This window comes from Sturnus vulgaris, chromosome 3 (genome assembly GCF_052056855.1).
Source record: "Sturnus vulgaris isolate bStuVul1 chromosome 3, bStuVul1.hap1, whole genome shotgun sequence".
Classification (NCBI taxonomy): Eukaryota; Metazoa; Chordata; class Aves; order Passeriformes; family Sturnidae; genus Sturnus; species Sturnus vulgaris.
Window position 1 is genome coordinate 29,924,069 of NC_142245.1, and position 27,934 is coordinate 29,952,002.

The 27,934-nt window shown below is 38.9% G+C and overlaps 1 protein-coding gene across 4 annotated transcripts in view; it reads left to right on the forward strand.

Moving 5' to 3' along the window:
• The window catches only part of LRFN2 (leucine rich repeat and fibronectin type III domain containing 2), a 152,462-nt gene extending 130,757 nt beyond the window's left edge, over window positions 1–21,705 (forward strand). For all 4 annotated transcript variants that reach the window (XM_088161268.1, XM_088161269.1, XM_088161267.1 and 1 more), the window contains one exon: window positions 16,959–21,705. In XM_088161268.1, coding sequence (XP_088017394.1) covers window positions 16,959–17,877 — 919 coding nt within the window. In that variant the 3' untranslated portion in view covers window positions 17,878–21,705. The remainder of the gene's footprint in view (window positions 1–16,958) is intronic.
• Window positions 21,706–27,934: the final 6,229 nt, after the last annotated feature.

Here is a 27,934-nt window from a genome sequence, read left to right on the forward strand (position 1 = left end):
ATTAATCATTGGTAACAATGGGATATTCCCCATGGGCATCATGTGCCATTGTCAGTAGATTAGAAAACTGCTGCTGGCCTTAAATGGAGAAAAGCAAAGGATAAAGGTCACCTTTGTTTCATCTACACAACAAAAGTTTTGAAAATGGTTTGTCATGAAAGCATTAAAGATCTGCTGCACAAAACCCTTGGGCTGGCTTCCAACGTGTAGTAGTAGAATCACTTTAGAACTTTTCATTCTTCTGTGTTCATGTGGTCCTGTGACCTCCAGAAAAAGATGCTAAATCTTAGGGGACTTTTTCTATGTCCCTTTTAATAGTGATAATGACACACAGAAGTACCTCACAGTCACAGACATGTTTCAAATGGCAGTGACTGGATACAAAGAAACAGCCTATCTTGTGACACTCTAGAATTGGCTTTAAATACCTTTTATACATGAAATATCATGGTCTTCCTCTTTCCATGTTGTCTTTGTATCCCCTTCAATTTCAAGCAGTTATCCTAGATATTGTCCCATAATTGAAGTCTTGATACTTCTCTTCATGTTTATCATGGCCTTGGACAGGTTGTCTGTGAGTACCTGGGCTTTCTCAAGTCTATCCTTCAATCGTTTTATAAAAATGATTTTATAAAAAGCCATTAACTATTTAGCCAGTCATCTTGGCCAGTAACAGACCATCCATCACCCATGTGATTATTTTTTACATTCCAAATCTCCACAACACCTCGCCTCCTCTCTGCAAGTATAGAAGTTCATACCCATCCTCTGATTCTTCCAAATGTAAATTTCAGAACCTTAATAATTCTCAACAGCTTTAAATAGACTATGTCTCCATCCTGCCTCCAAGTCTGTTCTTTGCTTGTTGTTTTATCTTCATACACAGAGGTGTAAACCACTCTTTATCTTTCTCAGGCTGAAGTGAGGACCTATACATTCAAAGTAGAAATGAGCTGTAACATTTTGATGTTGTGGTATGAACAAGTAGACAGAGGTAGAGTCAACAACTTTTCATCCCCTGAGAAATCCTTAAGTCCCTATGTCCAGTAAACCACAGTGCTGTTGATCAGTGCAAGAATCCCTGGATAAAGTCCCCAGCCTGTGCTGGGCTCTGCTGAACAGAAGGTCAGACTAGATGATCATGACTACCCATACTGCTCTTACCATTTGGGAACCACCCCTTACAAAGGCAAGAATGTAAAAGCAATCAGATTGTCAATCAAAGTCAGCAGGTTCAATAAAACCGAACATCTCTGTGCAAGCTAACACTACAATTGTATGCATCAAAGTTTCAATTGCCTTACTTTTGTGAGTGAATACTCATTACTTTAACTGGCAGTCACATCACAGCTGTCATATGGATCTTCTTAGGCTGTATCAAAAAAAGGTACTACATCTTCCTTGAGAGCTAAGCAGAGCCTTTATAACTGACATAGCAGGGGCTGTCAAGCTTTCAGTCAGTACTTGTCACCAAGTACCAGCCCTTCCTGAACATTACTGAAAGTAAGACTGATGGAAACAACAGGTGCTGACCATTTCAGAGACTGCTGGCTGTCTAGAAGTCTGGTAGGAAAGACCCTACCAAACCTTAGGCACTATTCACAGGTGCAGAAAGTATATGGCAGGATCAAAGTCTTTCTCTAGCCTTGTTTATTCTCTGGGTAAGCTATCAAGCTATGATCCACCAAGTGTCTCCTATCCTGTTCCACTGAAATCTCATTAATTGATTTTATCTCAGCAAGATACAGCTTGCAAAAAGCACTTGTACTTGGATAAACTAAGAGGATATTATGACACTTTGCTGGTCTGTATCTGAGATGGCAAATTATGAAAATGTATACTTCTTTCTTGCACCACTGTAAGGATGTCTTTCACTAGCCAGTCCCTTGGATTGTTGCATCCAAGGATATTTTGAGCACTGCAGACACACCTCTGTGGATTTCAGGCTGCCTTATGTGCTGTGATTCATTGTGGGAGAGGTTTGGTCTAGATGTGTCTTCTGGGGTGTATTTCTGTCTGGCATGGTTAGTGGTCCCTGCAGCCATTCATCAGTGTCACCCTCTTTGCTGCTTCTGCTGGCTTTGATGTCTGTGTGAAAGGTCTCGAGCACTGCAAAGCCAGCAGGGCTGCAGGTGAGGCATTGCAAGAGCTGATTTCTTTTAAGAAATAGTCACAAGCTCAGTGCAGTGGTACAGATTAGGCCCAGTTTAATGAGCACAAGCTCAGCCTTAAAACGACTGCTGGTCATTGCTGAAGGAGTTCTTAAGACACGGTGTGCTTGTGGCTGGGTGAGCAGTCTCAGTACCAGAGAGCTCACTGGGGCCCCTGTGCACATACCCATGATTCTACTCTGATTTAAACCACGATGAAAATGCTGACGCCTTTGCACTTTTTCTGCATTTTCTTTCATGGTCATATTGACCCATATACTTAAAATTCACCTTTATCTGAGTCATCCTGCATCCATGGCAAAATTGTCTTCCTCTCATCCTTAGAAGTGTGCATTTCTGACATCAAACTTGCAATTTCTGCTTAGGTAAGGGGGTTGTGTTTCATCCAGTTTTCCTAGCTAGGTCTGCTTTTTTAATGACTTTGTAAACTTTTGTGTGGGCAACTACAGCAGCTGTTTCTCTACCAAGCTTTAAATCTATTTTGGCCAGAACAATTGGAGGAGCCACCTCCACCTGTATAGGGTTGTCTTCTAGACAAAAATGGAGCCACGTGTTCCTTCAACTCATGGTAGCTGTCTCTTGAGTTATAGAAAGCATTTCCATTAGAGGCTATTCTAGCTAAATATTTTTGAATATTGCTTAAAGCTTTCTGAAATCCTCAAAGTATTTGCCTGACAATAGTGAATGTTCACAGAAAAATGACGCTTTGCTGTCATCACATGGGTCACTCTGAAGATGTCCACAGCTTTTTGAGGGAGACAGACTTTGTAATCTGAGAAGATTGCTTTGGGATAAAATATTTTGCTAACACCTTCTCTCTCAAACTGAGAGCAGCGTAGAAATTTGTAAATTTGAAAATCTGTCTCGTCACATGATTATAGGTTGCTCTCTTCAGAGACAAAAAAAAGTGTTCTATAATGTCACACAAATTATGAACACAGAAAAGAGGCAAACTTCTTTTGCTTTTGAACCTTATAAAACTTGTCCCTGAAAAGAGAGCAAATTCAAGTTTGCTGAGCAATATGTAAAAGGCCAGTTGTACTGGGAGTGGGCTTTCCTCTCTCGAGGAATCATGAGAGTGCTGGAAAGCAGTAGACAGAGAAATGCTGAACATGAGCAGTTTGAGAAAGAAAAGGAGAAGCTATCATCTCTTAAATTCTCCGTTGGGGACGGTGTGATAAGTGATGCATACAGATACACTCCTACATTATAACCCTTTTTTTAGGCTCTACCATATGTTCAGGAGCAGCAGTCACATTTGTCTTCGTGCTGGAGGGAGGGTGGAGTGATTCATTCCATAGCAAGGTAAAAAAAAAAAAAAACTATCCACATAGCAATGGCATCAGAAATATAACTATGAAAGTTCTGGGACACTTTAGAGAATAAAGAGGCCAGTACTTACCAACAAACCCAGAGTGCACATGAGGAAAAAAGACCTGAGTGAAATCTGTGGCAGGCTACCATATATTTACACTATAGTGTGAGAAATTATGCAGTTTATAGGAACTTTGCAGTTCATTCTCCTTTTCTATGGCACTGCAAAATGTTGCCAGCATGGTCATTAAAGGCCTACTCATTTTCTGAAACATGGTTATAAATTGTAGTCATGACAGAATAAATTCTTTTCTACTGCTGAAGTATTGAAACCAATTAAGCATTCTTCAATATTTCATTGAAATTTAATCACTATGAGTCAGAGTTTTATCTTCATTAGGTGCATAGCCACATGAATTTAGGATCAGACTAATTTTTGACTTGTAGCTTATAGTCAAGTCATTGTGGAAGAGAAAAAACACATGCATTGTGAGGAGTTCTTTGGCTCTGTCTGGAGGTTCTGTTGTCTGAGGTAAATTAATTTTGGTCTGCTATGAGGCATATTAGATAGTAAATTCCAAGAGTATATTTCTAAGAGTATAATTCTAAGAGTAAAAGCCAATAGCTCATAGAAGTTTTCTGCAGTGACAGTTATCTCCACTTCATCTCTGAATGCAGCCCTTTCCAACCACCAAGTAATGATTTTTGGCATTGTCACAGTAGGGTAAATATCAGTAGCATCAATATCAAATATCAATAAAAGATTCACACCTGAATGTGAGAGGATGGTACAAATACACACCTGCAAAGACAGAGTGAACATAGCAGGAGAATGACTACACTCTAAATGTCAGGTTTGAAAGCAATATTAGTGACTGAAAAGCCCTTGAAGTACTTGGACACAGAATTTTTTACATTTCTACTATCTCTGAGAGAGGCACAGGGATGAAATAAGGGTGTATTCTGCTTGAGGTGTCTCCAGACACTGTGGAAACAAAGGCAGTTCCCAAGCAGATTTTCAGGACCAAAGACAGCTCTTATCAGACCAGTCCCGCTTTGTTTCTTTTACTACACACCTGAGGGAAATGTGGGGTTCCTTTGACAGGCAGTGCTCCCATCCTGTACAGTCAGAGCTGCTGTTCAGCAGGTCTGCAGCTTCATTTCTTCAGTGGGAGGCCGTCCTTCCATCATTTTGGTGAGACGGGGAAATAAGGAAGGGAATTAAACTTCTAAAAAAAAAGTTAAACTTCTACAAAGCTGACTGACTTCTCCAGCAAGAAAGTAGGAAAGGCCATCTCATCAGTCAAGATGCTCATCTGGCCCTTATTCTCTCTTCATGTCAGACACTGTGCCTTGCTACAGTCCTGCCACAGATATGATTCTGCCTATCCTGATTCCCTATGTCATGGGATTGGCACTGTCTGGATGTGACCTAGGAAGGGTCCTGAAACAACATTTGGAGAGGTGAACTCAGAGCCCAGCAGCTGTGTATCAAGTGGTAAGGAGGCAAGTTTAGGACTCCTTCTAACCCAGCCCACTGCAGACAAGCCAAAATTAGCAGCTCTGCTATATGAAGTGCAACTTTGCAGTACTTCATAAGGGAGTAAAATTTCCTTATTCTCATGTTCACACACTCTGAGCTGCGCTCTGGTACTTCTAAGGTAAACATTTATTGACAAGAAGGGAAAATGCTTCCTAAGTGCAACATAATTTGTTCTTTAATCTGCAGATCTAAGAAATCTCCCAGCCCATACAATGGTTACAGAGGATCATGCTTAAGTTTCCTCTTTAGGTTTACATTGGGTATTAGAAAAGTTTAGTCAAATGCTGATTACTGTACTGATAATACTCATGACAAATATACTGAAGGGAAAACAGAGTCCTATTATTAATATACCCTAGAAAGCTGTGCTGGCTCTGCTCTCCAAAGAAGCCTGAAATCTTATATTTCTATGTAATGATTTTAAAAAGTATTTATTGTGCTTCTTTTCTAGGAATGAGTCTGATTTTTGACTTCTCAGTCTTTTTGAAGGGATCACACTGAGGTTTTGGGGCTGCTTGGTGTAGTGAATCAATGTTCAGCTCAAACTTTTTGTTCCTAGATACCAACGAGCATTTGGCAAATTTCAACTACTGCTCATTTTGACAGGATGAGGACAGCATTCCCTTGTCTGATAGTAGAGGTGACTAATGATTTTTTATTCTTCAAGCAGGCAAAAGTTGTGCCTTTAGCATCATTGTGCATTTGATTTAAATTTTATTCCACACTCTATTTTAGCTCTCAGGGTAATTTTTGCCTGTTCTACTTATTTAAGCTATCTGGAGTTACAGCAGGAAAGCTCAGAGAAGATTTTACAGACTGAAAATTTTGAGTTTTTCAGTCTTTACCCTTGAAGCTCTCCAAAGAAGAGCAATCTGTCAGTCTCTCCCTTCATTACTCTTTGAAAGTTTTTCAAGCAAAGATAAAGAAAAATCCATTCTTTCATTTCCCTTTCAACAGTACAGAGTGATTCCACAGAATTTATAGGTTTTCAGTAAAATTATTCATCAGCTGCTTTTCACTGTCTGTAATGACCTCATATGTGTGTCTATAACAAGTAAAAACTTTTGTTCTCCTGGTAAACAATGAAATATCCATGCTTGTGAAAACCTCCAGGAATGATGAATAGCAATTAATCATGGTAAAGGAATAATAAACCTGGCAGATCTGGATGTAGCTGCATCAACAGATTTGATGCCATACCTACCATTTGTTGTATTTGGGGATTCTGTGCAAACAAATTAACTTCTTGGTCACCTGTTCACTGTCTGAGACTATTTGATCTTAAAACCATATTCAGTACTTTAAACCACAGGTGGGTAAATCTCAGAAGCCAGGTAAAACTTTAATCAATTGGTGAAGTTGAAACTAATTAAGAAATTCTGTTCTCTTCTTAATTTTACACTATCAAACCTAAAGAGAACAATTGAGGTTCTCTTACATAAAAGAAAGATACCAAATTTGAGCAGTCCTATATATATAAACTCATTTAATATGCAACTTCTTTAAAGAGTAGGATTTCTTTCCTTTTCTGGAAATTTAAAATCTTCTGCATACTTTTTGTGAGAACTAATTTAAGGATGGCCAAATATATAGTTGCAAAGTATATTGCTGATCCCTGGAAGAGAGAAAAATCCAATAAACAATACTCAAGCTTTTACCTTTCCAATGAGTTCACTACTAGGATGCATACCCTGGATTCTGGAGTGCTGATAATTACTAAGCTGCTAGTAGTCCTCTTTTAAACTAATTGTGGAGAGTTCATAAAATGTAAATAAATAATAGACTGCTTTTTATCAATTTTGTTCATGTATCAGAAAACTGTGGCACTTATCTAAGATCCTTTATCAGATAAATATATTGCTAAATGATAAAACACATTTCTAGACAATAAAATCATGAATTTTGAAGCTATAAGTGGCTTCTCATTTTCTTTTTCCTGGGGTCATTATAAACTAAAACTTGCTTTCTTGCTGGGTGGGTTTTATTTTCCTTTTCATTAATGGACTTGTCACTCTTCACACAGTACACTTTCAGTCCAGGCTTTGAAAGAAGCAGGGTGTGTCTGGTTGGTGAGCAAAGCTATTTTCTAATCTTGGTATCACAAACTGAAAGGATGTAGCTGTGTTCTACCCTTTTGTAGAGCATTCCAAAATTCAACATCCTCACATCTTTCTGGGCTATCCAGTCCTTCTAGACTTCCTTTTCCTTTGCTTTATGTGCAATACCCAGAAAATGACAAAATGTCAAACCTCTGCTTTAGGAAATGCTTTCATTACATCTCTATGTTACTTTTTGTTTGTTTGTTTGTTTTGTTTTCTGCTTTTTTTCTCCCCTTAGGAAACAATATTTTCTGGCCATTAGTGATTTTTGCATCCCTTGTTCTCATTCTGCATATGAAAAAGTTCCTGAATGTTACTGCAAAAGTCACCTTGAATCATTCTGGTTTTCTTTACCTCGTGCACACTTCATGGAAATTTTTGTTCTGAATGATTTTCTCTCTCTTCTAGCTCAGAATCTAGAAGCTTGATGATTACTTTGCTTATATGTTTTTCAAAAAGTTTCCTCAGTTTACAAGAAGCAAACAATTCCTCTGTATCCCTTTTACATAGTTAAAGGTATTTCCAATGTTTGCTAATTGGGTAGAGGGTTTGCCAGAGAGGTTCTCTAAACATAGGTAAAATATGTCTGTGTCTTTGGTGAGCTGATAGATATTCCTTTAGCTCATTTTTCAAGAATTGGTAAATTCAGTTCTCCCTTTCTCACCCCTGGAAATTAAACTATTTTTTTTAACCTGCTTGATAAGAGAGATACTTGAGATTCTGGTAGATAACCATTCCTTATCTCTTGAGACTATCCACAACAAGTTCAATCACTGAGGCGGGGAAACAGTTGAATGATATGTGTTTAAACTTTTTAATAATGCATAAACTGTGTCTCAAACTAATGCTGAGACCTTCTTCTGTGCAAACTGATATATCAGTGTATGCACAGTTTCTATGGGTAGTGATGCCCATTTCATGTCATTTCATATTGTTTCATTTCAAGATTCTTTTGATTGGAATAATTAGAATAGTCTTGTCAGCTGTTAGCTGACTCCACACTTCTCTCACCAGTGCACAAAGATTTTTTTGACAGAAGAACTTGAAACAGCATGTTGGAGGCTTGCTTTGTCCAGCCAATTACAAAATATGGGCAAATATAACTTCAGGCAGTCTCTGGGGTTTTTTGTCATTCTGGCATGACCTTCTGGACATAAAATTATCCTGAGTGGTAGGACACCAAGTTTATACAGGACATGTGAGTTTCAACCTGGCATAAGTTGCAAACATGGACAAAATTGTTAGTAAGCCACTGAGGATCTTGTTCTTCTCAGCTCACACGAGCTCTTACAGAAAAAGGGGTGAACATCTGTTAGTCACTATAGGATTCCTTCATTATAATTTACATAGATTTCACTGGCTGGAAATAAGTGGAAAACCCTACTTGTAACTCTCAAGAAATTACAGCATATGCCTGAACCTGACAGCTGTGTTCTGCCAGGAAAAAAGCAGATTCCCTTTTCCAAAGTAACTTCATTTGAGTTTCTAAATGTGCTCATTACTTCTAATGTTGCTCCCTTCTGGTAACCTCTGCTGGTATGGAAGGATGACCTTTTCTGATGTAACTGTCCAGCACTGAAAAAAAGAATTCAGAATTACTTGAGTCAGAGAGAATAACCATGACCCTTCAGCCAAGTGTATGAGCCATTTGTCTATAAAAACCTGGGAAAAGTGTGTCCCAGGTGCCAAATTCTGCTTAATGACTTGAACACCGCTTTAATGGAAAACTTTTACCTTTCCCCATCTTTAGAAATGGGGTGGTTGTAATTTGTTGCTGCCACTATGGGTTGCTAACTTGACAGACTGTTGAGTAATCTAAAATATACTGGCTAGCTCTTTGAAACATTGCTGTGAATTATGATAGCTTTCTAACTACATTTACGTGTAGATACCGAGTGAATTCATTAGTGTGCCTCTGCATTGTTTCCATAAATACTTCAGCTTCACGTTTACTAACAGAAATATTGTGTGGGCTTTCAATTACTCTGCTAATGAGCTTAAATATGTTTTAGTTGGATTTGAATTACTGTGAGGAATTTTTTTTCTGAGGCAGTTAGTATAATGAGGTGAAAGGTGTTCTGTGTGTTGCTGAATAGCTTGGGTGTGACTGGATTAATCTTTAGTGCTGACAAGGCTTCCTAGAGTGTATCTGCTTTCCCTCTAAAGATAACACTGAAAGCTCAGGGCACTAAATATCTGCTGCTGTCATGTCCACATGAAAGAAATTATAGCACAGATCAGGGAACCTGAAAGTCTAATTTTGTGTTTTCATACCAACATGAACCAAAATGAGATTGTCCCAGAGCAGTAGCTTGCACGTGGTCAGCTGAAATGAACACCTTCATTGATTCAAAGAATCAGATTTTTCTGGTGATCTTCATCCAAGTGCCTCACCCATTGTGCCTGACTGCAGCTCCCTGTGCTTTCCAAGGATCTTGCTGAGAATTATGAGGAGAGTTTTCCCTTAGAGCAATGGCAATGGAGAGCAGCAGAATACCTTGTATACCATGGTTGCCCTTTGTCATCCTTGTGAAATAATGTCCCCTACAGGCCTACACTTTCCTCTCTCACCTGATAAATTACTTCCAAGTACCCCCAGGGGACATTATTCAGCAGCCTATAAAAAATATATATTCTCTGAGCCAATAGTTTAAAGTCTGGGATGTTTTGGGGTTTTTTGGGGTTCTTTTTTTTTTTTTTTTTTTTACTTTCCATTATAGCACAAGCCATATATTTAATATCAGTATCTCTCTGGCTCACCATCTTCTGACAGGCATATCAATTGCTTTTTTCTCTACCTTCTCTTCCCCACCTCCAACCCCACTTTTCTAAAAGAGCAGCAAAGAACATAAGCAAATGAGGAAATAATAATGAAATTATATGTACTATGTGTTTTATTTGACAAGACAGATTCTCTGAAGGGCAGCTGGATGAATGAGTGATGAGAAGATAAGTTTCAGAAAAGCAAGAAGGGATTTGTGTTTAATAATAAATGTTCCATCTGAAGGCAAAATTATGATTGTATATCATAAAACCCCCAAAACTAATAAAATAAAAATGCAAGAAATTATTCATGCTGGGTTGATTTAGTGTTTACTGAAAAAGTCTGGCTATCTCCTGGTATTATCTGACATTTCTTTATGTTGACATGACTGACAGAGGAAATATACCCTGTTGCTAATACAAACAAACATTTCTTTTCCCAGGACACCAGAAATAAAACTGTCTTTTTTCAAGATGCAGGTCACAATAGGTGTCTGTCTTTCCCAGATTCTAAATTTTAAAATTTTGAATCAGGTGCCAAAAGAACGATCTCACACAGAAATATACTTGGTACTTTTTACCTTTTTTTTTTTTTTTTTTAAATTCCTGAGGCTGATGGATAGGATGATCTGAAGACACATATTCAAGGATTTCTTTTGAAATGTGATGGGTCAGAAATGAATCTCCATTGTTAGCTTACTTAATTTTTAATAATGGCTTAGATTCTATTTTCATTCTATCACTACAGAAACTGAGCCTTTCCAGGATAAAAATACAGAAAAAAATTGTACCAGTATATCCCATAAAACTTTAAAGAAAATCACAAAAGTTGGCAGCCAAGAAGAATGCTAAGTGTGCAGCCCAAATTTGTCAATTGCATGCTCTTGCTCCCAGGCAATACATCATGTGTGACATTTTCACTTCAATTTAGATCTTCTAGTCCTCCTCTGATCTTTTTCTGCCCTTTTCTCCAGATTTCTTAATCTCTATCCACCATCTCAGGTCTTTCCACTCTTGATTCACTTCACTATCTTTACAATTTTCTTGACTTTGCTGAAAGATCTTCACATTTTTACATGATTTTTTGTCAATCTTTCTCCAGTATGCCCCCACTGGTACTTTCCCCTTTCTCTACCACCCACTTCTATCGTACTGATATTAAGGGTGGACACTCCACCTGAAATGCAAAGCTCTCTCAGACTCTTCTACAACACTCAATAGCAAATTACCTGGAATATTTTCTTTTTTTTTGCCTCAGACAAACATATGAAACTAGACTGAAGGAAAAAAAATATCTTAAAATAGGGGACCAACTTATTAATGAAAAAAAAAATCATTTTTGGCATGACATTTTCCCTGAAAAATTAAAATTGTTCAGAAGTGTTTAACTTTTTTGGATTGATTTCTAGTTCTGAGAGTAATATTTTTCACTTAAGTAAAAGCAACTTTATCCAAGAGGAAGTTTAGGAGTATACAGAGGGACTGATATTCTCACAGTAAGGCTTTACTATACAGAAAAGATAATGTACTAACTAACTGGAATATAACTTTACAAAACAATTGCTATTTCACCTTTGCATCCCTCTTTCTCTTTCTTTTCCCCTTCTCATTACAAATTATAGTGACATAATGACACCATTGGTTAGCAGTTGCTCCATAATTAGTGTATAGTCTACAACAGCTACAAAATTCACACCCAAGGAATTAAGCTTTTTAAACCTTTTTTTCACCCTTTCCTGATGCAGCATTTAATAAATTAGCATGACTATTAGCATGACTCTATTTTGAAGTCCTAACATTAATTTCAGAAGGAGAAATTGTACACAAGTATACAGTATATAGACCCAGATAATAAAACAAAAATTGTGCATAGGTAGTATATGGTCCTGGGAAATATAAACAAAAAGAAAAGAAAAAGGACTATGGGGAAAGCAACATAGTCTAGCATGTTACTATAAAACTGAGTCTTGGAAGTTGCAAGTACATTCCCAAAGGAATTGCCTTGACACATCTCTGCAAATTCTGTGATTAAAGCAGTTTTAGGCTAAAACTAGATGGTATCATATCCCTCTTTTGATGGAGAAAAGGAAGAGAATTGCTTAGCCAATTAACCTAATCTCGGTTTTGTCTAATTTGTCTGTTTTGCATAACCACAGAATTAACCAGCAGTTCAGTCCTGCTAATCCCCAGTGCCACATGGAAGAAAAGAACCGTTTGTATATTACAGTGTAATCACAATATCTACTAATTTCCTCCGATACACTACAGGCCTCTTTTGAAAGGAGATTGCTGGCATTATCCCCATTTTATAAATGAGGAGCCTTACAGTACAGCAAAATGATTTCTCAGGAACTGAGAGTTACTGATAAAGTGGAGCCTGATATCAGAGGAGCTGATAAAGGAAGAATAAAACTCAGTTATCCTAAATTCTCAGCACAGTTCACCCTCTGCAAGCTTCAATGCTCACATCTGGGATTATGACAGAAGTCTGCAGCAAACCATTTTCCCCTGCATTTCTAACTAATTTATTTTCTAATTTTCTTAATATCACCACACACCGAAGTGAATAATTGCAAAATTGCTTACTTTCTGTATTTTGTGTCCACAAGGACATAACAAGGACATTTTAATGGTGATGCAAAATAAGATTGACTTCAAATAAGAGTTCTAGCACTCTCTTTCCCTTTTTTTAAAAAGTGTCTCATGGACTCATTTTGGTGCTTTCACAAAATGAGACACGAATCTCCATGGATTGAAGGGAATGCATTGTTTGAAAAAGCCCTGCAAAGCTTCACAGCTTCATAGCTCTTCATCACACATTAGCTCTCCAAGGAGCATCTGTCCACTGTTGCTCTATCTCAGACACTTGTGCCATGCCCCAATCCTGGTTACAGGTCTCCTCCTCTTCCATTAACTAAAGCTATTGTACCAAAGGGTGAGAGAAGGGGGCTTCTTCTTGTAAATTAAGAAGGTCAGTTGTAAGACCCCTATCCTCATTTCATTCCTTATAGAGGCAGGATTTTCAGAGATGTCAGAACCTTGTTAATATATGAATAGTTTACTTTGGGATATTTTGGCCTTCAGATACGATTCAGAAGCTAGATTACGAATCATATAAGAAAACCCCCAGCAGGAATGTAGAGGTTTGCCTGCTCCTCCTACTCCAAAGAGAATAAACCAAATGAGAAAGGCAAAAATTACTGTCTGAACAGTGGAATTTCCATAAGATTTTCAGAGTTTGTCTTGACCTAGCTGGAACTAAATTTACACTTTTCCCATTGGCATAATTGTGTGCTTGTTTACTTTCCCAGTCTCCGCTGCTCCAGGACTTTTTAAACTGGATAGATTAAAACCTTTCATAACCTATAATCTATAAGCAAATCTTTTGTTAGTTGATCTCCTCTTGCACTTAGTCAACTGTCATTTTTGTTTTCCTGAGTAAAGCTAGTATCAAATTTAGATCTTTATTCCTCTTTCGTGGTAAGAAGCATCTCTAAAAAGTCACCCTGCCCTGAAGAGCAGGTGGACAATATCAAGCTTGATCCTTCAAGACAGCACAACTGTTAAGTATGTTTGCTGTCTGAGGGCTGGCAGGTGAACACCAGGATCTTCTGAGTTCCAAAAGCTAACCACTTTAAAAAGCTATTTTTGATTTCTAATGCACCAGATCGTTGCTCTCTGAAACCGACTTTCTGTGTTCAGGCAATGAGTGGACTGAACAAAGCCTTGCAAGATGTGCCTAGACCCAGTTTGATTGCCCCCTCTTAGGTTTATAGCAGCTCTGTGCTATTGAGTCCCAGAGTTAAGGGCATGGTGATCCATGATTAATGGCACTGCACATATGGAGAAGCCATGGGGAGACACCCCCTCTTAGGCAGCAAAGCAAAGACTGAAGTGGCATCTTGCAGCTACCTGTGTTAGGGACAATCAAAGAAAGAGTCATCAATATCCCAGAAAAAAATGTGTCTGCATTGATTTTAGATGTGGGGAGCATTAAGAGATGTCATCCATCATATCTGTCTGGCAGTGTGTTTGGGGAGGGTAGACCAAAGCACGGAGCAATGCCAAAATACTCTTAAAATTTGGCAAGTTTAAGAGAACAAGATTGCCTTCCTTGTAAGATAAAACCTAAGCCTGAAGTTAATTACTTAACTCCTAGTATTCTGAAATTGTTGTTTATGCCTGTGCTGTTCTTTAGCAGAATGATTTGAATATTTTACAAGAACATTTAAAATTTATTTACAGAAACATCCAAAATTCTTCATTTTAGATGTATATGGAGAGTTGTTTGCTTTTTCCTTAATTGGGATTACAACGTAATCTTTTAAAAACACATTGTTAGTCCCAATATTATCACAGATGTAGCTTCTAGGATTCATTGAATTTAGAAATTGCTCTGTTTCTTTTTAAGGCTAAGATGATGTTTTTATTATAGCACATTTCAACACAATTAACCTGTCCAAGCTTTAGGACTAGTTATGGCCTCACTTCTGTACATTCAAAAATGGAATGGCTATACACTTTTTTCCACTATTCACTACCTGCCAATCTTTGAAATATTCTAGGCAGTTACATTTCCTTGGAAGCTTGTGTGTAATTGTGTTTGAAGAAAGCAAGTTGTAAATGATTTGGGCTATCAGTGTTCACTGAAATTGGGCATTAGTGTGTGAGGCTGAACTACTGTATTTCAATTTTTGTATGTTAGTTTGCTTTTTAAAAAGAACCTCATCCTTCCGTGAGGCCAGACTGAAGGGTTGTGTGAGTGGTGGGAAAGCACAAACACAAAGATGATCAGACATGTGCAAAGCTATAAAGTGTGTGAACCCAGCTGCTTGCTCAGGGACAGTGGTCTCTCCTGTCTCTGTGTTTCACCAGAGCAAAGCCAAAGGAGACACTCTAACAAAGGGTGTTATAGTCCTGCTTTTCCAAGAGTTATGACCCAAGTCCAAAGCCCAGTTTGTAGGGCTGACTAGTCTTTCTGCTAACGGTGCAACTTGTTTGTGATAAGGTTTTACAGTGAAATAACTTCTGAATGACTTAACAACTGCAGAATTATTTTAAGCTTCGGTCTGGGAGTGTGGTGAAAAGTGGAGTATAGCACTGCAGAAGGAGATAGGAAGCAATTCGTGAAACTATTCAAGGGTTTAAAATCAAATGTTTGACAATCAATAGTATTCTGTTATTCCATATATCATCCTTCGTGTGTGCATATATACTTGAACAATTCAACAAAGTGCAGTCTGCTGTGAGCAGAGGTGTTTTGTTCACAGAGCCACAGGGAGAGCAGAACAATTAGAAATAGCTTGAGACCAAATATTTCAACTTTTGGGAACCATTTTAGCCACAGTATCTGGAGTGTTTCATGAGGGCTGCTTTATGACCTCTCGGCTCATTCTGAATAGCTCATCTATATCTGAGTCAAACAGCTCCATTAGGATGATAAATGTGCCTAGAATTGCAAATACAACATTGAGTAAACCTGCCAGACGGTGTTTATATTCCAAGTGTCTCTCACCGATATTTCTTTTCCTTACAGAATTTTTTTTCCTGTGTTTGTTTGCTTTTTAAAAAGGAGCCACATCCTCGCCCGTGGCCAGACTGAAGGGTTGAGTAAGTGGCGTGAATGCATAAATGCAAAGATGATCAGAAAATCATCTTTGCAGTGCCTTGACGTTGCTGCTTCTCTGTGCAGGTCTGTTCCCTGAGCACAGGAGGTGCTCTGCAGAGCTGCAGCTTGTGCTAGCTGGGGCAGTGGTTTGAGCCTAAGGAAGCCTGGCGCTCCCACACGGAGTCTGCCTTGTTCCTGTGCCCAGGTCTTACCATCCCAAATAATCACACCGGCTCACTGTGTGTTCTAAGTGCTTGCAGGACTCCCTTGTTACTGGTGCAAAAGCCCTGCAGATCTAAGTCATAATGGACTGGTTTAATTTCAGCTTTTTTTTCTCTCACCCAAGCCTGTAATGCAGCAGTAATGAGAAACATGCATGGGGTATCTCTCTGGTGTTATTCTTGGCTACCCACCAGGCACCAAATCTGGGATTCTCCACTGTGTTCCACTAATGTGCTGCAATTTTCACCTGTTTGAAATGGGGGTAGACCATGTTCATTCCCATCTGCTAATTTTGAATGCCAGTGATGCTCTAATATTGCATGAGTTCGTTCAAACGACTGCTTAAGTTTTGTGGCAGCAAAGAATAATGTCCATAAATGTCCCTACTTGGAGCACAGCTATTTGGCCTAGCTATTTGGTTTTTGGAAATGGATTTATACATGAGTAGAATTTTTTATTTTAAAGAAACCTTCTTATTTTCATACCTATATCTTCCTACCTCTCCTCACACTTCCCTACACAGAGGCCCTACTGCCAATGCCAGCATTTCTTTTTCACTCACACAGGGGAAGGTGGTTGCAGTGATAAATTTCTGGCAAAGATAATGATGGTAGCTGCATTTTTAGGAGATATTTCCCACAGTGGGGAGTAGGAGGATGGGGAAAGTAAGTGGGAGGGTGGAGAAAAAGAGAGAAATGGTTGCCTGCCTTTCATTCTCAGTTAACAAGAAAACTAAGTGTAGACTCTTGCCTTCACAAGGTAAGTAACCTGCTGATGTTAGACAGTAAATGTTCAGGCGCCTGTGAAGTGATGTGACAACTGCCATGCTGAGACTCAGCAAGCACAAGGGTCATTTGCATACTCGGAAAGAACTGCTCTTTGTATGCTTTTATTCTGAATTATTTGTTCAGGTTTGGATATATTTCAGATTAGGACAGATGCAAGTGAGGAGAAAAAGAATCCCTAGTTTAGTTTGGTTTGCTTTTTCTTATTCCCTTTATTGCACAGTTGAGAGCTGGCCCTCAAAACCTGCGTGTTACTGGATGCTGGGATGCTGTACCCTCAGGAGCTGGGAAGCTGGAATGCTTGTTTGAATTTTATGGCTCTGAATTTTATGGCTTCTCTGTGCCAGTACTCGGAACAGTTAACATCGCATTGTTTTAATCTTTGTTCTCTTTTTTACCTTTGTGTCAAGAGTAACCAATTCTTTTTTTTTTTTTTTTTTTTCTTTTTCAAAGGATGATACCAGCTACAAACAAGGCCTTTGTTGTAACCAACCTTGTTTCTGGAACAGGCTATGACCTCTGCGTCCTGGCAATGTGGGATGACACTGCCACAACCCTTACTGCCACCAATATTGTGGGATGCGCCCAGTTCTTCACCAAAGAAGACTACCCTCAGTGCCAGTCGATGCACAGTCAGTTCCTGGGTGGGACCATGATTCTGATCATTGGAGGCATCATTGTGGCAACTCTGCTGGTATTCATTGTGATTCTCATGGTCCGCTACAAGGTCTGCAACAATTCCCAGGGGAAGATGTCTAACGTCAGCAACGTCTACTCACAGACAAACGGAGCACAGCCAGTCCAGAACGGAGTCTTGCCCCAAGTCAACCCCAAAGTGGTGGTGAGAAATGAACTTATGGAGTTTAACTGTCAGTCAGCACGGAGCAGCATCTCCTCTTCCTCCAGCTCTGCAAATAGCCGTGACTGTGACAACTACAGCCTCCAAAGTGAACAGGGCACATTGTCCAGTAAATGGAGGCCTCCTTCCCGGTCAAAACACAATATTGACCGGCTAATGGGAGCTTTTGCCTCCCTGGAACTGAAATGTCAGAAAAAGGAGGAAATGACAGACTCCAGAACTTCCACGGTGGCCCGCCACTCGGACAAAGAGCCACTGCTGGGCCAGACAGAGTCCAAACTCCGCAGCTTCCTCATGTTGCCTCTGGAGGGCAAAACTAAACGTAGCCATTCTTTTGACATGGGGGACTTTGCCACATCTCAGTGTTGCACCTACCCAAAAAAGATAACAAACATTTGGACAAAGAGGAGCCTCTCGGTCAACGGCATGCTTTTGCAGTATGATGACAATGACCTAACAGGGGCAAAAGGGACTTTTGGGAGCTCAGAGTGGGTAATGGAAAGCACGGTGTAAATATCAGTGTCTCCCCCTTCTCTTCTCCCCTCATGTGTTATAAAGCATGGTTTGCTTCAGGGCCATGCAATTGGAAAGAGAGGGGAGGAAATATTTTCTGTTGTACTGGCCAAAAAGATAGGCAAGCAAGTAAGTTACAGGAATAGTAAAAGAGAAAGGGTCATGAAATGTGAATAGGCACATATGGTACCGTTCCTGTCTGGCCCCAACTAAACCATGCGTGAATGTTTCAAGGAATTTGCTAGTTGTATTTAGCATTGCTTTCCAAAAGTTACTCAGACTCTTGGTGAACCTTCACACAAGATTAACAAGGAGGATGAAAAGGTGTTTTACTGCAGAAATTTAATTTTATTGGGTTTCTTTTTATTTTCTTTCTTTCTTTCTTTTTTCTCCTAATGGCAGCTCTTTTTTTTTTCTTTTTTTTTTTTTTTCTTTTTTTTTTTTTTTCTTTTTTTAACCACAGAAATAAACTTCTGTGGATATGACTGGTACAAGGATATATCTGGTTGTCATTGCAAGGGATTTTCTCAAAAGTGCAGGCAGGGCCCCCACAGGGGCAGATCAGAGTAAATTGTTCAGAATAATTTCATGGTCTTAACTGTGACATCTGGGCAAACAATATTTGTTGTTGAATGGACTTTTGGTTGGTATTTAATTATTTCTGTTCTGTTTTGTTTTGTTACTGCTTTTGAGTTGCTTTTCTCCCACAACACAAGGTATGTTTCCATGCATATTTTGGTTTCGCTTTCTGCCTCATCAAATCCCCCAGATGGAAAGAAGGATGTATACAAAGGTCAAATATCTGATGTACTGTATAACCCACTTCTAATACCATCCCTTTTTGTCCTAGGAAAAATTAAATCTAGGGACATAAAAAAAAATCATCCTCTTTCTTCCATCTCCTTCATGACGTCTTCTTGTCAATGCTCAAGGCAGATTGCAGCAGATATTGATATCTGTAGGGATGTTGCTATCAAAGATGGGGAAAATAATTATCAGGATACTCTAATAAAGGATAAAGAAAGGGAAAACTAAAGTAGCTCCTGGGAACTCTCCACATTATGAATATCAATGGCTTCTGGTAGAGGTCATGCTCTCACTCTGCTAGACTTGCACCCTACTGTGACAAAAACTCCTTGTCTGTGCAGTCACCATGACATGTCTTGACTGTATCAGTAACATCAGGAAAATTAAGTTTTTGCATATTTCAGGGGATTGGTTACGTTCCAAATTAGCCACAGAACTCAGTAAAATTTGGGTATCAGAGCAGGGGGTGCCCCATGTATCCCCTGCATTACCATATAGCCCTTCCCCAGTCTGGTGCACTCCTACTCCCCTGTCTCTCATCCTCAGGAAGATACTTATAATAGGAGCTCTTCAGGGTTTGTAAACAGATTCTCAAATTGGGTTTTGGTGAGCATTGTTGTGGTTGTAGAAATACTCATGGCCCATCCAGCAGAATTTATTTTCCTTACCAATTTTACTGTGATTTCTAGCATTCTGCTGGCTACTGCAACTGTCCTGTCATTTGTTTATTTATTTGTTTGATCAGCTGTTGGGAACCATTCTGAAATTGCACATTGTTACTATGATTTTGTAAAAGAGGTAGAGAAAGCGTGCAAGGCACAGAGAAAATAACACATGAAAGAACTCTATGTATATTTTTTTTAAAAGGTTCAGAGATATATTGTGACATGGCTGTGTACTTGATCTTGTATTCGTCATGTTTCCTACTTGGAGTTTTAGATAATGACATCCCTGTGATCAGAATATTTTTTCCTTTATTTTCTTTCTCTCTTTTTTTTTGCTACAAAATGTACAGTAAAAAAACATCCTTGGGGAAAAAAAAATCTGCTTTTCATTTATTTGTTATTCGGTGGTCTACTTTAAAACCTCAGAAGTAATTATTTTTAAAATTATCTTTAAAATTCAGACATTTGCTTTTTCTTTCCCACAAACTGTCTTTGACTTCATCATTTTAGGTATAAAGCAGAAATCAAGAAATATACCCAGTTTTGAAATGCATGAGAAAAGATCTTGTAAGAGGCATTTCACTTCTTTTGCTGTTGTTACATTTATACAGGTCTATATTGCTAGAGTACTCTAAATCCTGATCTAAAATCTGCAGACAGAAGAGGTAGCATTTTTAGACTTAACACCTGACTTTCTGTAGGTTTTTGCTCAGATTGTTGCTCCCCAACAGTATTAAGAGATTCAAGAGAGATCCAGTCAAACTTTGTTTGGAACATTTTTCAAACTATTTTTCTCATACTTTCTGAGACAAATGACACCTCCAGTGCCAGAAACTTCATAATCCAACTGTCCAGATGGCAGTTCATATTAACCATTAAGGACATGTACATTTATGTTGTTAAAGACATTCATGTAGTGAGTTAGTAATTTTCTTGTTCCACCATGGTGCAGTTGGACTTTTTAATTATGTTGCTACTTTGCTCTGAACATGACATCTGGGTTGTTTTTAATTTAGACATTGAGTTTATCTTCAGTATTAGTAGTATATGCAGCCATGAATTTTCAAAGTATATTACATACTGTTTTCTCTCTTAAAGAGGAATACTCTTTCACATTCTCATATAAAATTAAAGGATCTAAACCAGCAGATGCAGTTTTTAAATAATGGATGTTGCCAAAGAACCAAGGTAATAAATTCCACACTCTAGCAGCTGCATTTATTACTGTTAATCATAATATTAATTTATTTAGCTTTAATGAATGAGGCTCAATCCACATCAGCTGATTTGCAAATACTGAGCAAAATTAAACAGGTGCCAGGTACCTTTGGCACTTACAGCACTTGGAAGGAAGAGGATTCAGGGACTCAGGTGAGACAGGAGCCTCATGTGGCTCACAGCAAGTGGCCAGCCCTCAGAGAGGGTTGGAGCTACTTGTAGGCTGTGATCATCCTTTAGGTGCCACCAGTCATTGCCCTACTTCCACTACCCACTAATGTTTGGGTTACATTTTGAATCCATGCCCTAATTGCTGAGGTGCAATTAAGGCCCCGGGGTCCCCCCCCACAATCTGACGGATCTCTACCTTGCCTCTGTTTTCCTGTGTGTACCTCACTCAGCCCCTCTGGATTTGATTATTCTTCTGTAGTGCTGATGTGTGGAAGGGATTTTTTTCTTCCCTCGCTTCTGAGCACAGCTGCACCTCAGTGGTTCCTGAAATGATCCATAGATGCCCACTTACTTGGTGCAATAAATATTTTCTCTCATCATTGAGGAGCTGAGCTCCAGTGACCCTGTCCTCTCATCTCAGAAGAGAGAAGAGAGAACTTCTAGGCTGAGAAGTTTATATGGTGTCTCACATGTTAATATGGGGTAGTCTGATGTGCAGCTGAACCAACCATGTTTTAGGGGCAAAGTTCAGGTAGTGCAGATAGTAAGGAAAACAACAGAGATCAACAAGAACCTTTGGAAAAGAGAAGTCTGAGAAATTAAGAGTGCTAGAGAATTTAAAGTGAAGCCTATTGGAGTAATTAAAGACATCTGCATATGCATATGTAACTCCTGTAAGTTAATTTTTTGACGTGTTTTCTTATAGTGGAACTAGTTTTTTCCTAAAAATATGTGCCATTGACTTGAAAGAAGAAGATATAATTCCACTGTTAAATTCCACACAGTTATTCCTGCTAAAAATCCAACCCAAATCCCGCAAAAAATCGCATCCTATCATCCCGGAGAATATTAAACAAGATGACAAAACGGAAATTTCTGAAAGCAGTGATTATGTGGATTTCATTTGATGTCTGCTAAGAACCAAATGGATGTATGAAATGAAAATAAAATTGTGTGTGAGTGTGTGTGTGTGTGTGTGTGTGTGCCTGTGTATGTGTATATGCATAGCAAAGCAGACTAGATTATTTCCTTACATTTATATCTTTACAGATTTCATGAATTGGAATATATTTCTGGTTTCAAGTGTTCTTTCTGAGTTTGCCAGCTCTAGAGAACAGCAAACTTTCCCACGTTCCTTAGAGGAAGATAACCCATTTGATATGTCTCCATACTACACATTGTACTTAGTTATAATTGGGATTATTTCATTTGTAAAGCAATGCATAACAAAGAAATGAGAGGTGTCTCTGCCCAGCATGATGTGAGATTGAAAAGCTGGTAGATTTTCCTTTACTGAACTTGTTTATATTCCAAATCATGGGACTGATCTGCTCTGGCAAGAGAAGAAAATAATATTCCAAATGCCTGCTTGTTTCATTTCTCACTCTTCACCCAGCAAAGGGTTGCAAAGACAGATGACCAAAGGCAGTCCTTGGAGGTTTCTGAATGAGTGCAATAAATGCAGCAAATTTAATACAGCAAATTTAAGCACATTCTAACCTGGAGGGCAATGAATAATTCCACCTGATAGCTAAGAAAACATTTTAGTCTTGGAACAGCTTGAATGTCACATCTGCTTGCAATGTTTTGCACCCATTAACCCAGGGGTAACCCGCAGTACACCATATGGTGCTCACAGCACACCCTTCTACCCCTTGCAGCCTGTTTCTCTGGAACCTTTTCTCAGTGACTCTCTGTGTTCAGTGTTTGTAATTGGGCAATTCTAGATGTGTAATAATATTCTGGATGTGGAATTATCAAGAAACTTTATCAGTGTCTTGCATATTTCACCTTTAAATTCCCCTAAACATGGTGATGAGATCCCTCTGAAAACATTAAATTAGGGCTGGTTTTAGGTTGTGGGCCAGATGAAAACAAAATCAGAGTGCCTTGAAACTCCTGCTTTCAATATAGGAATTTTATGTTCTGCAGTATGTTTTCCTTGTCCTAATTAACTACTCCTTAGTCCCCAAAGGTACAGCATTCCTTAGCATCAGCTGTCAAAAGGCCCCACTATACGAAGCAGTGCCAGATGCTTATTCCCGATATTACACTTTCAACAGATGGCAAATGTCAGAGATATAAATACACATACAGATACAGATATATCAGCAAGTGCAGGCATTTGTATTCATGCATCCACATTCCCATGCACATGTGTACATGTTGCACTCTTCATCTGTATGGTTTATGATGTACGGGTTTCCTAGCTTGGTAATAAAGGAACGTTCGCATTTTTCATTAAATATTAATGGAAAAAATGGGGCAAAAGAACAGCAAATTCTTCTTTACGAGAAGCAGATCAGTTAATAAGCTGAATCTCATCCCAGCTGGGAGACATCAGTGCTACAAGTGAATTTAATTGCTGGTGGAAGGGTTCATTCATTTCCTAGGACCACAGCAAAGGCTCAACTCCTCTGTTAGGGCATTTATTCAGCTGCTGCTCCCACCACATGTTGCAGATAAGTCTCCTGTCAATGAGGACTTGTGTTCTGCAGGGAGGTAAGCAGCCACAGCAAGTTACTTTCTGCATTCACCCCTGTTTGGGCTTTTAAAAGTGCTCTGAGGCCATTGTGCTTTAGTTAGTTATTGTTTTTCTTGGGAGAGAGCAGCAGCATGTTATACTCAGTCACATTAGACACAAGGCTAGAGAAGCTGGTAGAAAAGAGAAACATTGAAAATCAATGGTCTGAACGAGAAGAAAATTGTTCCTAACTTTTAAATCCATAAATCTTAGTTTGCAAATAGGAGAGGGAAATGCTCCATTGGATACCTGTACAGTTACAGAGGTAGGCATCAGCTTATGGTGAAAGTTCACCCATAATATTTTTCATGCAATGAGAAATTGAATGGCTATCTCTGATGACACTTTTCCAATTCCTTCTGTGGGACTAGTCTATTTTAGCAGGATTAATACTCCTATCCTCTTCCCTGCAATGAATAATGCAGACTGGTTTAATGCTGGGCTGTTAAACACCACCTGTACCTTTTGTGAGTCAAATCACAAGCTAGGGGTCTGAACAGGAGAAAGAGACTGTTGTTTCAGGGAAGCTGTTTCTCTTTGACAATGTTGTTGTTTCACAGGCATGGAATACAGGATCTGAAAAGACACTGGCATGATTAAATGCCTACTTTATACCCCGAGTCTTGATGAGAAAAATCCAAATAGTGGATGTGTTAATCTTCCTTCCTTTGAACCTGACTCAGAGATGGGAAACTTCAAATAATCAGGCTCATAATGTGATGTGCTGTAGGCAGAATAATGATGCTCCTCAGACAGATATGATCCAAGAGCTGCTGGAGCAGGGCGCTGTGTGCTGATCACTGGTGGAACTGTTGTGCACAGAGGCTGCTGAAGCAGGATCCCCAGCAGAGGATCACTGCACAGGTCACAGCTGAGACAGGAGGCATGGAAATGTAGGAACATGTTAGACCCAGCTATTTTATGTCTAATAAATCATTCTGTCCTAGTATCCTGTGACAGGACACCAGTTATTTCAGAGAAAGTACCTTTAGGAAAACTTCAGAGAATTCTGTCCCAAGGCCTGATGGGCTGCACATCCTTATCCCCTTTTCCATAAAGAAGCAAATAATTCCTTCCAAAATTCACACCCTGAAAAATAAAGCACAGCAAAATTAAAACCAGGACAAAAAAAAAACCAACAAAAAAAAAAAAACAAAAAAAACAAAAAAAAACAAACAAACAAACAAACAAAAACAAACAAACAAACAAAAAACAAAAAAGAAAAAACCAAAACAAACAAACAAAAAAAAAACCACCAAAAAAAATCCCCACCAAAACTGAATGCTTCCTCTTCTTTTAGAGCTCCTGCCTTTGAGTCTTTCAAGCCTGACTTTAAAACAAGATAGTTCTTGTCATCTGAGACTGGGTTGCCTGACGCACTTGGAAATGGACAGGTGAGTATTTGCAGAGATGATGAGAATATTCCTCATTTGCAAGAAGGATAAAGTGCACCTTCTGTGTGCTTCACTGTCACTGAATGCAGACCAAAGTGCACGGCAACAGAAGAAACAGCAACAACATAAAAACACATAGCAACTTTATAAAATATCAAACTTTGGGCCATAATGAAAAAAAAAAATAACCCAAAAAACAAACAAATGAACAAAACCTCCATCGCCTCAAATAGTGACTTCCTAACATAGTTTTGAGAAAAAAAGACCAGATATTCGTTCTTGTTTTCAAATACACCTCTGTATGTTCATATAATAAAAAACCTCTGCAGAAAAAAAGATTCACCTTCTAAGAGATCATTACATACTTCCAGGTTGTGTAATGATATCTGGAGATGAGATAAGAAACACTCAGTATAGACCAATTCAATCCTAAGAAATGGGTGTTCCTGAATTTCAGGCCAGTAGGAAATGTTGTCCTTTTTTCCCCCCCTTCTTTAATACAAGGCCATAAACGATGGCTTTCTGCTGAGTAAACCCCAGCGGGATTGTGGACCTTTAAAATCAAGTTGTGAGGCCAATTCCAAGCTCAGCAGGTGCACAAAAATGCAAACAGGCCTGAGGCCATTAGTACAAATGCTTTTAACAGCTGCCAGAGAGCCTCAGCTTGCTGTATGGCTGGGTTGCTACACAAACACATCCAAAATGACTGCACAGACCCAAATGATTGAAATGTAGCTGCCCATGATAAGCTGAGCATTGACTAATGGGTAGCACTGGCTAGAAGTCGTGAATGCAGAAGAGAGCAATACAGTTTTGGCTGCAACTTCTGGGCTACAGCTTTCTGTGCCTGCTGGGTGCCCAAATCAGAGCCTTTCTGCTGGCCTGGGCCACCAGAGTCTGAGGGGTGAAGCCACCCAGGTTGTATTTCCTCTATAAAGACCACCAAGCACAATCTTGAATCAGGTTAAGGAACATTTCTCTCCTTGGGGAATTTAGGTTACAGAACCCTGCAGAACCTCAGTAGGGAAGGGGAACCCCACTTCTGCCATTTAGATCAGCATGTTTGAACTTGAAATTTATTTGAGATGGAAGGAACTTACATGTCTAGCCTGGCCTTCCTGGACTCATCACCTTACCCCCCTCTACTTCTCTCCTACCCCTCCAGCCTCCTTTACCATCTCCCCATGAGCTTTCATTCCTTCTCTGTTGCCTTTCTTTACTGATTTATCATTCCATTTCAGCAAGAGGCTATATTTCATGTGCTGTACACACCAGCCCAGTCAGTGCTGTGAAGTATCTGCACATGGCAGGAGAATGAACATGGCTGATGTGCTTTTGGCCATGCTTCTTTCTCAGCTACTCTGAGAAATTCTGCAGCTTTGCTGCTGACTGCACTGCCTGATGATTACGATTATAGTTGTTTGAATTATTCAGTGTAACAAGACAATCAAATGAACTGACATCCTTCATCACTCACAAACTGAGGACCCAAATTTCTGGAGGTGTATCTGTCATCATCTTTTAGTGTTCTCTCAATGGGTGCATGAACTCAGTTCAATACTGGGGACCTTGCTATATTTTCACTCCTAATCAGTAATTTGGGGGTGGCCATTTCACGATGTTTTCTCCAGAACAATCATAGAGCAAACAATTGACCATAAATACACTGTCTAAACAAACCCCCTAGGTTTACCATTGTTCCAGTGGGATACAAAGCATAGTCATCAAGAATATCAAACTGGTGACCCAATTTTTAAAGAGCTAAAAGGTATTACTATGTCAGATGTGTTAGATTTGCTATTAATGTCACCATGTTTAAATTACATCTGTCATTAATATGGATGATACCAGGTGAAAAGCTCCAGAATTAATCTCTTCGACAGGTGACCTGGATCTCATTTTAGTGAGGAGAGGATCTCCTACCCTTCAGGTCCCTTATCCTCTCCTGAATATTTTTGAGTATCTGCTCTATAAGTTTAGTAAGCTAATTACTGTAAATATTTATTTTATGTAGTTATATAACTTCATTCCCATAAACGTAGAATGCAGTGTGGCATGTTCTCATTATCCGTATTATTTGTGGTGTATGTAAGTGGGACACACTCTTGTTTACAACTAAATCCTGTACAGGTAACACAAGTTTTTCAAAATCCATCAAAATAAATATCCAGTCTTTCAAGAAGTTATACCCTTAGTACAAACCAGAGTGGGATAAGAAGAGCTAAATATGAAATAACTGTTGACAGAAATATCTACACAGGCTTTCTGCCCAAAACTTCAACCCCAAATATTCTGTACAGAGGTAGAGCTGAATTCTTCTGGTCTTAAACTCCCTCACAGCCTCCAGTATAACCTAACCAGTGCTAGAAATCTGTATAAATGACAACACTTCTACAGGTCTAAATTTTTGTCTCCTTTTCTGTCATCTCCATCTCTCAAAGCAGGATTTATTCATCAATCCTTCCCAAAAGAGCTGGAGGATACTTTCCCATAGTGATAATAGTTTCCCTTGGATGTTTTGTTCTGTGTTATTTTTTTACCTGATACAAAGCAGCTGATGAAGGAATGATGCTCTCTTTCTTACCTCTGTTGGTGACAACCAGGACAGACTCAAAATGTGTGTAGTATTGGTCTGGTTTGCTCACTCCATGTTATCTTCAACTCTTAAATATCTTTTTCAGTTACTTTTCATGCACATGACTGCATGAGGAATGGTCTTTCTACCACTGCCTGTGTTAGGGTATGGTACTCCCACATGAGTACAAGTATTTTCCACTCATTATTTGCTGTTTGTCAGGTCCTCTTCATCATTTGGCCATAGACAAAGTTATTCTGGTACAGTAAGGGACTAGAAATAATAACATTAGTTTTACCACAAATAGCTGTATAGGGAAAGCAACAGCTGAAATTAACAATATAATCACAAATCCTAGAATAAATACTCCTTCTGCAAAAATATGTGCAAATGAGACTAAGATTTGCTAACATTGGGGTAGATCACAAGCAGTTCACAAATGAAAACACAACAGAAACAAACCAAAATTCATTAAATGATTTATCTGGAAAATATAACTCGAGGAGCTTTAATGGTGAGTTAAAATGGAAATTGTAATATCTTGGACTGTGCTGCATCTACTCCATATGCACAGAGCAAGAAAATGAGCTGAGAAGCTGATGTGGGGTTGTAGTGTGTAGTTTGCAACTCAAGACTGTACAATTTCTAAAAGGGTTGTGAAATTCCTGAAGGAGAAATGCAATTACCAGAACTGAGATTAACT